General features: G+C 39.9%; 1 protein-coding gene across 1 annotated transcript in view; it reads right to left on the bottom strand.

Annotated features, from left to right (window-relative positions):
• The window catches only part of NBAS (NBAS subunit of NRZ tethering complex), a 3,380,746-nt gene that overhangs the window by 1,860,704 nt on the left and 1,504,569 nt on the right, over positions 1–15,473 (bottom strand). The window contains exon 31 of the mRNA XM_044064792.1: positions 5,807–5,919. Within this exon, the coding sequence (XP_043920727.1) occupies positions 5,807–5,919 (113 nt within the window). The remainder of the gene's footprint in view (positions 1–5,806; positions 5,920–15,473) is intronic.

Below are 15,473 nucleotides of genomic sequence, written 5' to 3' on the forward strand. Positions count from 1 at the left end.
GGTACCCCATTAGTTGAGCATGTTTTATAGTTGGTTTAGTTACGGTTTTAAATATTTTAATTGTGAAGGATTGTAGTTGTATGTGTCCTGATACTTCATTAGTAATAATTTTTGAATTCCATTTTTTGATTGGTTTAACACTTTGGGTGTGTGCTATTTAAATTGTTTGTTCACGGACTGTTTTTTATCTTGATAAAGTCTCCGAATGCGGAGAGGAAAGCGCTTGATGTTTTATTGATCTGTCTTACATGTATACAGTATTAAAGATTAAATTTAGTAATTTATCGTACTTTAGCTCTGTTCCTGGTCACTGACTATTTTTTTGTTTTTGATTTTCACTTATGTTCTCTGCATTTCTTCTTTGCTGACATCCAAACAATGTAGCGACTAACAAGTAACTCAATGTGAACCACACTGATAGTTTCTGATTTCACACTGTGACAGCTTTAATTAACCTGTTGAGCATTGTGCAGACTCATTGAATTTCATGCTTCCCTCTTTTAGTGTGCTTCACGATGCGCACTTAACACAGATATCAATGGCATCATACATATATCTTATTGTATGCTTACCCACCTTAAAAGCCTTTTGGCTAAGCATTGGAAGTCTATCCTTCATGGCCTTAGCTTGCAACGCAGAAGGCAAATCCATACTCTGTCTGAGAATAGTACTTATATGTGCAGCATACCATATAGTTCTGGCCTTTTTGCTCTGAAGGCAGAGCTGGTGAAGCATACACCTTTTCTGTCAAATCTAGCCAGGACTCTGCTTTTTTTTGTTATTAGCAGGTATACTGCACCCTGGGTAAGTTTAATCCTCTAGTCACAAACATGGAAACTACTGCAAAACCACAATGGGGTTTCAGTACAGGCAGTTACATCGTTCTTCAATCTTGTAGCATTTATCAGGATTCTTGGGGCTGGAGGGGACTACTGTGAATTCATTTGTAATGTGTGCCATTCAAAAAGTCCTCAAATGCTGCAACACAAGAAGTACTGCTATAAATCTTCAGTTCAATTCCTAAGAGATCTAGGACACTTCTTTGTCATATCAAACTTGAAATGCTCCCTCATTAAATTTAGCATCTCTCCAAATGAGACGTCCTTCACAACAGAACTCTGACAAAATGTCTTCCTTGTCTTTTGTGTCATAGCCAAGAGTAAAGATCTGGCTTGGCTATGCCAAATCATGATTATCCACCTCTTGAGACTAAGCAGTCAGAGATGGGAGGAGTCTCTCATTACCTTTGGTGGAGGAACTATTCCCAAGGTTGAAGGATAATCCATCTGTGAAATAATCATGCAAGAAATCATATACCTCTTTGTAAACCTGCAGCAGCTGAATGTGGCAGACACTGAAGCTGATGCTAGAAGGCCAAGCACCTGGCCTTTTTTTTATATCAGTTCTATTAAAGGAACAGGAGGTGGCTCATTCTGCCAGCAAGAAGGATAGGAAGAAAGCTTCTGAGAAGGTTAGTCTTCAGCAGCTTTCTCTATTAGGATGGCAGGTATGCCATGAGAGAAAATTCATTAAATTATGCAGACTGAAACTGCAAAGGATGAACACTCATCATGGTACCTAGAAACCAGTGTCCACCTGGCAGTCTTAAAAGCATTATCCAAAGGCTGAATTCTAATGTCAGCTTAAGTCTCACTGTGTCAGGGGGCCAGGATAGGTGGTGATGCAGAAGTTACAGGCTGCAGGAATGGGGACACATAAGCCAACTCTTCTTCCCTTGTAAGAGAATGTTGTTTTTCTCTGTGACATTAGAGGTCCTACCCAAAATATGGCAGGTGTCTGGGCCAACGTCATATTGATTTTGGAAATCCTGTGAAGTACCTTCTGGTTAAAAGCAATACAACACTCACAGACAAATAACATGGTTCTCCACAGACAAAAAAGGCAATGCAGGTAGAAACCAGTTCACTAATGTCATCATTTCTCTAATTACCATTAGGAGTCTTTCTTACTCATCTGGAAGGAACTGATGAAAAGATAATGTTGGCAGACTATTGTAGCAAAAAATATACAAAAATAAATAGAAGAAATGAAGATATTGCAGACTGTTATCCTTTTTCAGAAATATGTCAACTAATGCCACAAGCTATGAGCGAAGACAAGTGTCATACTGGGGAGAGCTGAATGCCCTGGAAGTGAAGCCAGATGGCAGACATCCACCTCTGACCAATTCCCATGGCTAAGGAATTGCACTGTAGCTCCTGATTCCGAATATGAACATCTTTCCACATATGTTGCAGAATGAACCATCATAGCATGTGAAAATGGTCCACATCAACCATGCATGACACAAAATAAAGCCTTACCATAAAAGCCTTATTCTGAAGAAAAGTCTACTGTTCTGCTTCAAAATGAATCCAGAAGATAAGTGCAAAACCTCATGCTGCCACCAAAGTATGGAGTCCCAAATTTCCCACTGTCATGAACCTGCAAGGTGCACCACCAACAAACCTCTTCCAGTCCCTCAACTATGGTTCCTAGAATCTTAGCACACTGCAGGTTTCTTTCATCTAACGCAGGAAAGGGAAGAGAAACATCTTGGAGATGCACAGTGGCTGCAGAATTATATCCAAGCTCTAGACATTTAATTTGGTTGATGGCTAGCACAATGACTTACCAACAACTAGTAACTAACAAGAAATATCCCATACATATGGTACTTCCTCTTACTGCAAATGGCCGAGGTATGATGGGCTTGGTGTGGAGTTCTAGACCACCATTTTACTGCTGAAGAAAAGGACTGCATGTATCTCAGTCATTTGTCACAAATAAGTTTACTGAAAAGTAATTTTTATTGAAAGCACACTACAGACACGGTTTACTATCAAAATGTCGACTGTGCTTCACCGTTTATGCACACTGTCAAATTATTTATGCGAAATCTGTAACGCCGAATTGTCCAAATGCCGAAAAAAAACCCGAATGTCAACATTTCCGACCGATCCACACCTAAAAACAAGTGCTAACATGGGTTAAAAAAGGGATGAGATTTTGCGGTTCGGAATATCGATGTTCGGACTTTTGAGTAAGTGGATTTGACAATGTGTCACTCAAAATTTTGATACTAAACCTGCAGACACATACTTTGACAGTGCAAATTTACATTTTTACCTAAAGGGAAGGAGGATTTGTTGGGAAGAAGAGAATGTTGGTGGATTTTGCTTTCTTTTATTTATATTTCTTTATTTATTGCATTTGATAACCGGGAAAGTCCACTGGGCCTGGAAAGAGCCCATTTTCAGTGGAGGCCCAAGGAGAAAAGTTCCACAAGATTACATACAAAGATACATATTAATACACATCAGAGAAAGGTTCACAAAATTACATACAAAGAAAATATTATTTTGCATAACAAGAGGACATCAAGCAGTACTATTATATTGAATGAAAACTAATTAAAAAAAAAACAGTTGTGAAAAAAGTTACAATCATGGAGAAAGAAGTAGTAAATGGCATATGTTCAAATAACACATGAATGAAATAAATCTACAAGGTTCATAGTGTGCATTCAAATAATGCACAAGTGTGTAATATGTCTGCAAGGTTAACTGTCAGGGGGAGTTGAGTGCAGTGTAAGAACCGTAAGGGGATACAAGGGCTAGGGAGGGAAATGACAGTCTAAAGTGACAGGGAAGCAGTAAGGCAGAGTGAAGGGAAGGAAGTAATATAGGTATAACACTGGGGAGAGAAATTAGGTGTTGGGGCTGTGTTTTGGAGTACAGGACCATAACCAGTGTGAGGAGAGATGTAGTTTGAGGGATTTTTTTTAAAGGAGGCAGGATTGCTGATAGTTCTGAGTGAAGGGGGGGAGATTATTCCATGCTTTAGAGATGCTATAGGAATACAACATTTGACCAGCTGTGAGCTTAGGTTTCTCCATGGATAGTAACATTTTGTTTTTAGGACCTGAGTTGTCAGGCTGGTACATGGCCAGTATGGAGGAAAGGGAAGGGCAGGTTTCTGGGTTGTAGATGAGCTTGTGGGCTGTAGTTAATTGTAGAAAAGTGAGATAGTGAGGGGATTTTAGCCAATTTAGTTGATGCAGAGAGGAACAGTGATGGGTAGAAAATGTTGTGCTTGTAGCAAATTTAGCAAAGTTGTTGTAGCAAGAGTCTAGTTTTGTTCTCAAGGAGGACTGTAGATTGGTGAGGATGGAAGCGCCATACAGAAGTGTTGGAAGCAGGAAGGATGAGGCCAGAGTCTTTTTTGTGGAGAGGCTAAAAAATAGTTGTGCCTACACAGGGTACCTAGTTTTTGATGTTGCTGTAGATGTAAAGGTTAAAAGTTAATTTGTCATCAATGGTGACACCTAGGAATTTGGTACTGGGGGGGATGATGATGACGGTGTTATTTTGGGAATGAAGGAAGAATAGTGACTTGCCAACAGTGTTGGATTTTGTGGGGTAAATATTAAAAGTTTTGTTTTACTGGGGTTGAAAGTGAGATGATTTTGAGACATCCAGGTTTCGGTGGAACTAAATGCTTCTTGGGTGAGATGCTGTAGTGCAGGGACAGATTTAGCAGAGCAGATAACAGTTGAGTCATCTGCACATTGGATAACAGTACTATGGGTGAGACAGGAATGAAAGCTGTTGGCAAATAAATTGAATAAGAGGGGTCCCAGTACTGAGCCTTGGGGGACACTTGTATTTGTAGTTATGAAAGGAGAGGAATAATGTTGCCATTTAGAACATTTCCCATTTAGACCACTTCCCGGTCAACAAATGTTAAATAAATAAATAAATTTAGGTGATTGATGCCTATTACTGAGATAGTTAGTAAACCATTGTAGGGTAGGGGGAGACAGTCCAAGATTAGAGAGCTTAGTAGGCAGGAGGGAGTGGGAAACAGTGTCAAAAGCCTTTGATAAATCTAGGAAGAGTGCTGAGACTAAGGAAACAGCATCTCAAGCTCTATTTACTGTGTCTAGGAAGGAGATGAGGGCAGTGTTAGTACTATGTCCGGGCCAAAAGCTATGTTGAGTGGGGGAGAGGATGGTGTTGGGTCTGGTTACTGAGGAGTTGAGTGTGAATACATTTCTCAAGTATTTTGGAGATTGGGGAGAGGATGGCAACAGGAAAGAAGTTTGAAATGTCGGAGTTGTTGCCACCTTTATGAAGTGGAAGGATAAATGCTTTTTTCCAGACATCAGGTATACAGGATTCCTGAATGGACCTGTTGAGGGGGATGCTTATAAGATATGCAATGAAGGAGGCTGACAGTTTTAAGTATTCTGCAGGTAAGTTATCAGGGGTGTTGGTGCAGGGTTTAAGTTTGTGAAGAAGTTTTTTGATGGTGGAGGTGGGTATGGGTGTCAAAGTGGGTAGAGGATTAGAAGAGGAATATACAGGTCGAGTTCCTGGCATGTGCTTTCATTAATTAATATTTTCAAGGGATGCGTATAAGCGATCATTAATATTCAGCAAGTGACAATCTGATAATGCTACTATCTTGTGTTGTCAAATTATGCCAATATTTTGTTAATTTGTATAGTCTCATTACAGCTACTAACCAAATGAAACCACGTGATGTGTTTGTATGCAAGAGAGAGAAAAAAAGAGCTGAATAGGAGCTGTCATCATGGGTGTCTGGTACCACTATGACTGACAGAAAATTCCTCCCATACAAGCACAGACAGACGCAAAGACTTGAAGACTTCAGATGCATCTTTCCCACTCTCTGGAATCACAGCTCTTCATTAGACCTCTCCTGAGACCTGTATGCACTTAATGATGAAGACTGACAAGAGTTAAAATTTACTGATGAAGCTGACAGCAAGAAATAATACCTTGCAGAGGCAGAATCTTTACTCCAAATTCCTCAAGCTGACTGACAGCACTGATGAGATCAAGTTCTTCTTGCACTACAGGAGGGCAATCAGAGATAAGCTGCAGGCAGCACCTGTAATATAAAGAGCAACTGTTACTCAAAGGTCTTGCAAAATGATTAATGAAAATATAGCTCAACAAATGCACTTTCAGACTCAGAGACCAACACTACACAAGCATTTATTATTTAAACTTCAGTTAGCACTGCATATAAAGTAGAGCAACATCAATTAAATATATTTGGTAAACAAAACAAGGACATCTAAAGAAGAAAGAATTACAAACAAAGGCATTAATATTCTCCATTTTGAATATCTTGTTAAATGCCATCCAGAAGGTGAGATGGCAAGGAAGGCATTTGTCAGGACATCAAGAAGGGAAGTCATATAGGCCTACTATCACCCCAGAAATGCTCCATCAGCAGAATGCACCTGAATTCACATTCTCCAGACAGTGATGGCAGCTTTGCTCTTCATAACAGTCTTCTTTAACGGCTGCCCCTTCATACAACTATTGTTACTTCTACCAAAATGTGTCCACAACATCAGGAGATGTCATTACAACTGTCAAAGACACATCCCTAAGAAGAAGAACCTGTGTGGCCTTACCTTTCCCATTCTTTCACAGTCCATGAAGCTGAATAAGAAGAAAATAATGGATGACACCTACCAAACCAAAGAATACGTTCAGAAACAAATATAACTACCTAAGGAAATGGTTAAGTGTCACACCTACAGACTGAGCAACATTTCTTAAATGCATGATGTTAGGATAGGTAACTACATAGCTGTCTCCTGTGAAATAAGGCATCATGCTAGCCTCACGATGGTGTAGAGGGAAAAAGCCCTGACTATAACCCAGGCTACTTGTGTTTGATTAGCATCCTTGTGGTTGAAAGCACATGCTCTGTGGGACGGATGGGTCCTGGCCTATCTTTCCACTGCTCCCTGACACCATCTTCATTACAGGGTTAGGACAATGTTGTCAGGCAGAGGCCAGTGCACAGATGACATGGAACTGGTCACCCAAACAAGTGATGGTAGCTCGTGAGGGACACACAGAGAGAACCATGGCAAAAGTTGTTTGAAGGGCATACAAAGTCCTATGAAAATGCATGTGATCATATCACCGACCAGTAGGCAGCGCTAAAGCTATTCATATAAAAATGCTCTCATTACTAGGATGCAGGCAAGAACACCAAACAAACGAATGTCAGTCTGAACAAAGGTCCCTCCAAGCAGCGCTCACCCTACAGGATCTGAGGGGCAACTCCACACCCCTGGAGAACCAATGGGTTGAAGTCTGAAGGGGATGACATAGTCAGTACTGGTTGAAAAAGGATACAGAAAAAAATAATTGTACTGTGCTTGTGAAATGAAAACCAATCTATTATGTCCAGATGAAGAAGCATGACCCAAGCTAAGATTAAAAAGAAAAAAAAAAATCGTTTTGCAGGCCTGACCTGGCAAAGCCTGTACATGGTTTGGCTCCAATGTCCATTTTATGATAAATACTTTTGAATGGTTGACCAAGGGGCTATACCAAAAATGCCTTGCACAAAAGTGCAGCCAAAGTAAAGAAAATCCTGTCAGAATGAAGCTTGAAAGAATAAAGAAAGGGTATTTTTTGCCATTTGGTAACAATGACAAAAATTAATTCAAAGACAGACAAATGTTTGTATTATCTATTTATCTACTTATATTTACTTACATTTATAACTTGTTAATTATGTAGGCAAGCTGGCCCAGGGTCTGTTTTCAGCGATAACATAACTAAGTATGAGATGCAAATCACACTGGCAAAGGAACAAGAAACCAGTTTGTATGCATCTGACTAGTTGTAGACAAGCCTCTGTGAACACACACTGCTCAATAAGACCTTCCTTTGCATACACTTCTAAAGGAAAAAGATGTGGTATCAGACAGACTAGATGAAAGTGAATTACGACAGCATAGACAGTTGATTCATGTACAAGGTGATACGACCCTAACATGAGGCATTGTGAAGTTAACTCCACGGAGAAAATGATGTTGTAAGAGACTGCAAACAGAAATTATGGCCATCAAAAAAAGTACTTCAAGGAGAGAGAAGACACATACAGTAGTCTTCCTCTTATCTTGCCTCTCTCTAACCGGCCTCCTTTTTAACCAGCCATCAAATTTCTGCTGTAGTCCTAGCAAAAGACAACACAGAAGAACAAAACCTATGTATCCTCTGCACTAAATAATGACACACATTTGAGTTTTAGACTTCTTATTCGTTAGAAAACTGCATATTAAGAAAAATCCTGTTTTCTAGCAAGAATTCCACATGGACAAATGAATGTAGACAAACATTCATGAAGATCCAGTCAATTTCCCACTGCACTGTTGGATTCACTAACAGTAACTTCTGAAAAGAATGAACGAAAGATGAAGTTTTACTGTGGATCATTCATTCAAACTTATTTCACTTTGCAGCACAAGCGATTCTAGCAAGTGGGAAATGTGTTAACTTCGATCAACACCACAACCTTTGCTAATATTTGTGAGGGAAGTAGCCTTAGCATTACAAGAAAGGAGTAAAGTGAAGATTCCTTGTCATGCTTAAGAAAATCCTGAGTAAGAAGAGATTAAAGGCAGAACCAAGGAGATGGGGAAACCATACCTGAAGGAAGGAAAAAGTTACTATTAGAGCCATACTGCAACCCTCCCAGTGAACTTGGAGGTAGATTCTCACCAAATACACTGATGGAAGAAGCACACAGGAAAAAATCCTTCTTTCACACTATTGACAATATGTCAGAGAACAACACTTAAGAATTTGGTCTTCAGCTGCTAAACAGCTGAAAATAAGCATTTTGAAGGCATACTATGAAAATCTATTTTGGGAATCTCACAATCCTCAATTAGTTCAAACAACTTTCCAGATGAATTCACATTTGCAATTTGACAAGTCTTTCCTCTTTAATGCATCTAATAGGCTGTTTCCAATACCAAATATGTGCTGTCCTTGCAAAAATTAAACAAGAACCCTGGACAGACAGTCAAAATCTCTGCCTCTGAACATGTAGTTCTGAAATAAGTGAATCCTTGACTAATGATACAACAGGACACATCTAGGTTGCTGAACTTTACAAGAAGCCCTGGAAGCAGACTGCCATGAAAGTCTTCAAGATTAAAACAACTTCCCTTACCTCAAGGGATATTAAATGGAGTTTGAAGTAATCCCCGAACCACAAATACTTGCTTAAGCAGGATGTGCTCCCAAAACCTACCTGGAAACATCTAATATGAATGTCTGAAGATCCAATGACACTAAGAATAGAACACACATGGACAGGTTGGTGGATTTTCCCACCTGATCTAACCTTGATGGAATACTGCTAAAAGAGAAACTGAACCATCAAGACTATCCAGAAATGCCAATTTACTAGTTATTAGCAAACGTGACAAATTAATTGAAAGAATGCCAGCTGGTCACCAGATGGGCTGCTACCAAAAACACTTGTATTTTCAGGAATGATTTGACTGTAATAATGGTTAATGGTTCTGCACATCAACATGCTCAGCCAAGGCATAAGAAAAAAATCACTGCCACTGGGAAAATAACTCATTGGGCTAAAGGTCATCAACCAACAGGTCCTGGAAAGTACAGTCGTACACGGGTATTCACTAACGCTGCAGAATGACAGTCAAATATGGGACTTGGAAGCAGGCAGATGCCAATCTTCATACCACATTTCTAGAGTAGCAAGATATCTCTACAGTAGAAGCAAGGTTACTTCCCATGCCAAAGATACAGCTAGAAACTCATATACAAAGGGATAGTAACCCACACCATTTTCTACTACTTCTAGAGTAGGAAACTATTAAAAAATGTGCCTGGTATCAGAGGCTCCGAATGTACCAGTGGATCTTCTTCATATGTAGTCTTGAAAAGGAGACCATCAGTTTGCATGCTATGTTTTGTTTTTTGACCCCCATCCTAGCTAACGAGGGAGACGCCAGAAATTCTGAGCAAACAGGGAAGGCAGAGAAATAAACTACATATAAGTTATCCAAATAATGCTTAATGCATGGCATAGCAAAGACCTCAACAACATAAAAAACACTTTACCCAATATACAGTTGATATAAAAAGTTTACACACCCCTGTTAAAATGCCAGGTTTTTCTGATATAAAAAAATGAGACCACAATAAAGCATTTCAAAATGTTTCCCACCTTTAATGTGACCTATAACTTATGCAATTCAATTGAAAAATAAACAAATCTTTTAGGGGAAAAAATATAAAAAACATACAATAAGCTGGTTGCATATGTGTGCACATCCTTAAACTAATACTTTGTTGAAGCACCTTTTGATTTAATTACAACAGTCTTCTTGGGTACACACCTGCCATCAATTAGAGAGACTCAGATTAACCCCAAATAAAGTTCAGCTGTTCTAGTAGGATTTTCCTGACATTTACTCAGTTGTCTGCTATAGCAAAAGCCATGGTTCACAGAGAGCTTACAAAGCATCAAAGGGATCTCATTGTTGAAAGTATCAATCAGGAGAAGGGTACAAAAAAATTTCCACAGCATTGGATATACCATGGAACACATTGAAGACAGTCATTAAAAAGTGGAGAAAATATAGGACAACAATGACGTTGCAAAGAACTGGATGTCCCTCCAAAACTGATGAAAACTGGTCAGAGAGGCTGCCAAGAGACCTACAGCAACACTGAAGGAGCTGCAGGAATTTCTGGCTGTACTGGATGTGTACTACGTGACAACAATCTCCTGTATTCTCCATATGTCTGGGCTATGGGGTAGGGTTGCAAGATGGAAGCCTTTTCTTACAAAGAAAAACATCCAGGCCTGACTAAAATTTGCAAAACAATATATAAAGTCTCCCAAAAGCATGTGGGAAAATGTGTTATGGTCTGATGAGACCAAGGTTGAAAGTTTTGGCCATAATTCCAAAAGGTACGTTTGGTGCAAAAACAACACTTTGCATCACCAAAAGAACACCATCCCCACGGTGAAGCATGGTGGAGGCAGTATCATGTTTTGGGGTTGTTTTTCTTCAGCTGGAAATGGGGCCTTAGTCAAGCTGGAGGGAATTTTGAACAGTTCCAAATACCAGTCACTTTTGGCCCAAAACCTTCAGGCATCTGCTAGAAAGCTGAAGATGAAGATGAATTTCACCTTTCAACATCACAATGTCACCAAGCATACATCCAAATCAACAAAAGAATGGCTTCACCAAAAGAAAATTTAAGTTTTAGAATGACCCAGCCCTAAATCCAATAGAAAATCTGTGGGGTGACCTGAAGAGGGCTGTGCACAAGAGCTGCCCTTACAGTCTGACAGATTTGGAGCAATTTTGCAAGGAAGAGTGGGCAAATATTGCCAACCCAAGATGTGCCATGCTGACAGACTCCTACCCAAGAAGACCGAATGCTGTAATTAAATCAAAAGGTGCTTCAACGATGTATTTGTTTAGGGTGTGCACACCTATGCAACCAGCTTATTGCACGTTCTTTTTTTTTATATATATATTTTTCCCCTAACAAATTTGTTTTTTTAATTGAATTGTGCAGGTTATAGGTCACATTAAAGGTGAGAAAAGTTTTAAAATGATTTACTGTTGTGTCATTTTTTTTATATCACAAAAACCTGGCATTTTAACAGGGGTGTGTAAACTTTTTACATCCACTGTATATGACCAAAGTAAAACATAGGCTCCAAAGGAAAGTTATGTGGGAGCTCCTACTATAGAAATAATTCTATAACTCAAGTATCACATTCTCAAATAAATGCTCTATGTTTATCATGAGGACCACTGGAAATTGTACTCAAAAAATATGGGGGATGACCATGCGGTGATATGCTCTCAGACTTTAGAAATGTAGTACAAGACCTCAGCATGCCTTCTGAGCTAATGCAAGCAAATCCAGCACAATTTCTACACTGAATCTACAGGATGAAATATTAGAGAAGGTGTGGAAAGAGGCAACTGGCTGTTTCCCATATGCTCTGGACTGACACTTTTTCCAGAAAACTGCAGTGGCAGCAGCAGACCCTGCAGAATATGCTGATACCTGGAGAGTCAAGGTCCTGTCACAGTGCTCATAACAGAAGGTAAAGGAATCCAATGCCATTTTGATACATCATATTTCCCTAGCATGAAAAGCAGATAAAGTCGGTCAGCGTGTTCTTTTAGAATAATATCTCATTAATGGTGTGCAGAACCTTCTCCTTTTGTAATGCATATTAGATGGAGGAATTGGTTAAAGAAGAACTAAGACCACCTTAGACATTAAATAGGGTTGGTCCTGACGGTTACTCTGTCCTTCTGAAAGACCGTGTAGCTCTGCTTCACATAAAGGCCTGTGACTTTAATATACCCCTGCAAACGTGTTGTGTGTGAAGACAAGAGTCATACAGAAACAGAATTTAAAAGCAACAAAACAGGCAGGATGAGGTAGTCTGAGCCTCTCATTTACAAAATAAAGTCACATGAACAGGAACAGAATTCCTCAGAGGTTACACATGGAGGTACCCTTCAAGAACAGTTTTGTCAGAAGAATAAGCAGGGCCCTGAACAGAAAATTTGGAAAGATACCAAAACCAGGTATGGAAAGGAGAGAAGAGGCAGAAGTACACAAATGTGTCTCGTCTGAGACGAAATGAAAAACCTTTCCTATCTGGCCAAGTATGATTTACTAGTGATAGTATACAGACCTCGTGAAATACATAGCCATTTCTTCTTTTCTTCTCTTCTCATATGGTCTGTGCGACACTTGAAATCATCCAAACATTGAATTTGAGTCTTAGGGAGGGGTGCCTGTTGTTTTGCTAGTAGGGTACATTGGATTGGCAGGATCTCCAGTTATGTGGATTAGTTGAGAGAACCACACTTGTCTTGCCCAGTCATAAACTATGAAAAGGAATCTTGTGTTTTCCTTTCTTGCCTTTGCAAGCATTCCCAGAATAAGTCAGAATAAGAGTAAGAAGAAGCATACAGAAAAGCCTGAATCCATAAGCTACAAGATGGTATTGGATGACTATGTTTCTTGTCAGGGGTAGCAACAGCAAAATATATTCAGCTGCTGACTGCTTACAGATGCAAATCAAACTACATCTAGTGTGTTTCATTTCCATGTTATACAGCAGAAGACTTTCCCGGTCAATTTTCACTTGTGCCAGGAACCCAGGGTCATGTTCAGGTGATGTACCACTTCATGGCTGTGCTATTTGTTACCACTTGAAGGGCACAGATGAGTGCTATCATTTCTTTCATATTTGTATGTTTCTTCTTAACAGTAATTCTTTGGCTACCTGCCTGGAACTTCAAGGTGAAGAATGTAAATCCCTCATGCATCGAATACAATTGCAAGTTACTATCTAGCATGGCTCTGTTATGAAGAAAAAAAAAACATTACAGATGGTGCTAACCTAAGAAACGCACCAGCATATATAATTTCTGACGTAGTATAAATGCGGGGGAGGGGCATCCTCCTTTACAGACCAATATTGCTGGTCTCAGGGGCTCCGTATGTACCAGTGGATCATCCTCATATGTAGTCCTGAAAAGGAGACCATCAGTTTGCATGCTGTGTTTTGCTTTTGGAAATATTATGACTGTCATATAGGCCTGCTGTGGAGCCTTCCGGAAGAACTAATTCACTAATACTATCTTGACTTGAGGAAGAGAGATTATGCAGTTTATGGTATCAAAATGGCTCACAGAAATGTTCTGCTGCTCATTTAAGACAAGCTTGACTTCTAATGGTTAAAGGAGATGTCAAGGCTTAGGAATTACTGGGAAGTAGTAATATTTTCTGAGGTTCATTTGGACAGCATGTCTGAATTAGACACTTTCCACATAAGGAAAGAAATGGATGCCCATTGTTCACAAGTATTTAAAAAACAGTGTCATATACATGAGAGCGACTCTCCGTACAACAGAAAGGCTAAAGGATGAGAAGACAAACTGATAAGGTGAAGCTTCCACAAAGAATATAAGGCAATGCCTGTGAGCTTTATGAAAGGCAATAAAGCAATAAAGAGGTAGGTATCCTTCACACCCAGCGTGGGCAGAGGGGCATCCTTCAGCAAACTGGGCCATCGCAGGGTAAGCATGTTGAAACAATACTATTCAGCTTGTACAAGTCTAGGTGCCCAAAGATGTTCTATTAGGTATATAAAGAACCTCAAATAAAAGCCTTTTCCTTCCTCTGGTGTAGGAACCACATCTATGATCTTGCAATGCAGGAACTATAGGAAAAGACTTTTAAAAATACCACTGGTTCTTTGGCAAAGGAGGCATGCCTAGACGATGAATAAACTACAGCAGCTCTGTAGTATATCACGAGGTTGCAATATCTCTTACCCACTGGTCAAGTTCAGGAGAAATCAATTTTCCAAAATATAAGAGATTATCCAACCTAGAAGTTTTGGAGAGGATAATGAAGAAAGAGGAGGAGGTGAGAGGGTAATCATCTTTGAGAGTTACCAGTTGTTAGCTAATGGGCAGTTGCTCCAAAATCTACAGCCTTGCTGCCTTCAATGACCTCTGTTTTGTTTCCATATTTGCTGCCTTTTTCAATATTACTTTGTCCAGCATCACTGTTACTTCCTTGTATGCTTTCTCTAAACAAGTCAGTGCTTTGTATGTTGCTTCTAAACTACTTTCAGAGGAATGAAAAGTAGTTTTGTACCTACCATAAATGTAGATGTTCGAGTGTATACACTGCTGCAGTCATTACACTTGGGTTATCCTGCCGTCAGGCGGTTCCCCAGTCAGCCCGAGTTCCAAAGTCTTGGTCCGGCATCAGTTGCTGTCGCCTCTTCCCTGACGTCAATGCGGCAGGGGTGTATAAGATGCAGCCAACGCCATTTTCTTCAGTTTTTCTTGCCCCAGATGTCAGGTGCCCCCAAATAGGTAGGCAATTCAAATTGCTAATAAAACATACATAATAAAAGCAAACAACAACTTTCAGCTACCAGCAAATACTCCCCATAGGTAGTAAAGGGTAGAAGACATAGGTACGTACCAGCAAGTAAGAGGGGAAGGAGGGAGGGTAACCTGGACTGCAGCAGTGTATATACTCTAACATCTACATTTATGGTAGGTACAAAACTATATTATGTTCATCGTGTTACACTGCTGCAGTCATTACACTTGGACAGAATCCCAAAGCTGAGGTTGGATGGCTGGTTCTATAAGGCATTAGGGGTGGCTATAAGGCCCTGCAGTACTGCAGTGGTGAAGCCAGCTCTGGATTTAGAGTATAGAGGCAGATGGTAATGTTTGGTGAAGGTATGCACAGAGCTCCAAGTTGCTGCTTCCAAAATATCCTTGGTAGGTACTCCTCTGAGGTACGCAGTTGAAGTGGCTGTTGCCCTAGTGGAGTGAGATCTAATGCTGCTAGGTACAGGTTTCCCATGGTGTGTATAGCAGAATCGTATACAATGTACTATCCATTTTGAAATAGTCTGTTCTGAAATGGCTTTTCCCTGTGCTCCTGCAGCATATGCTACAAATAATTGCTCAGATTTCCTGAAAGCTTTGGTTTTGTCCAAGTAGAAGCGTAACTGCCTGTGAAAGTCCAATGAATGCAGTAGTCTCTCAGCTTTATTCTGTAGTTTTG

Source organism: Protopterus annectens, chromosome 1.part0 (assembly GCF_019279795.1).
Source record: "Protopterus annectens isolate FY-2018-M chromosome 1.part0, PAN1.0, whole genome shotgun sequence".
In the NCBI taxonomy this organism is placed as follows: domain Eukaryota; kingdom Metazoa; phylum Chordata; order Ceratodontiformes; family Protopteridae; genus Protopterus; species Protopterus annectens.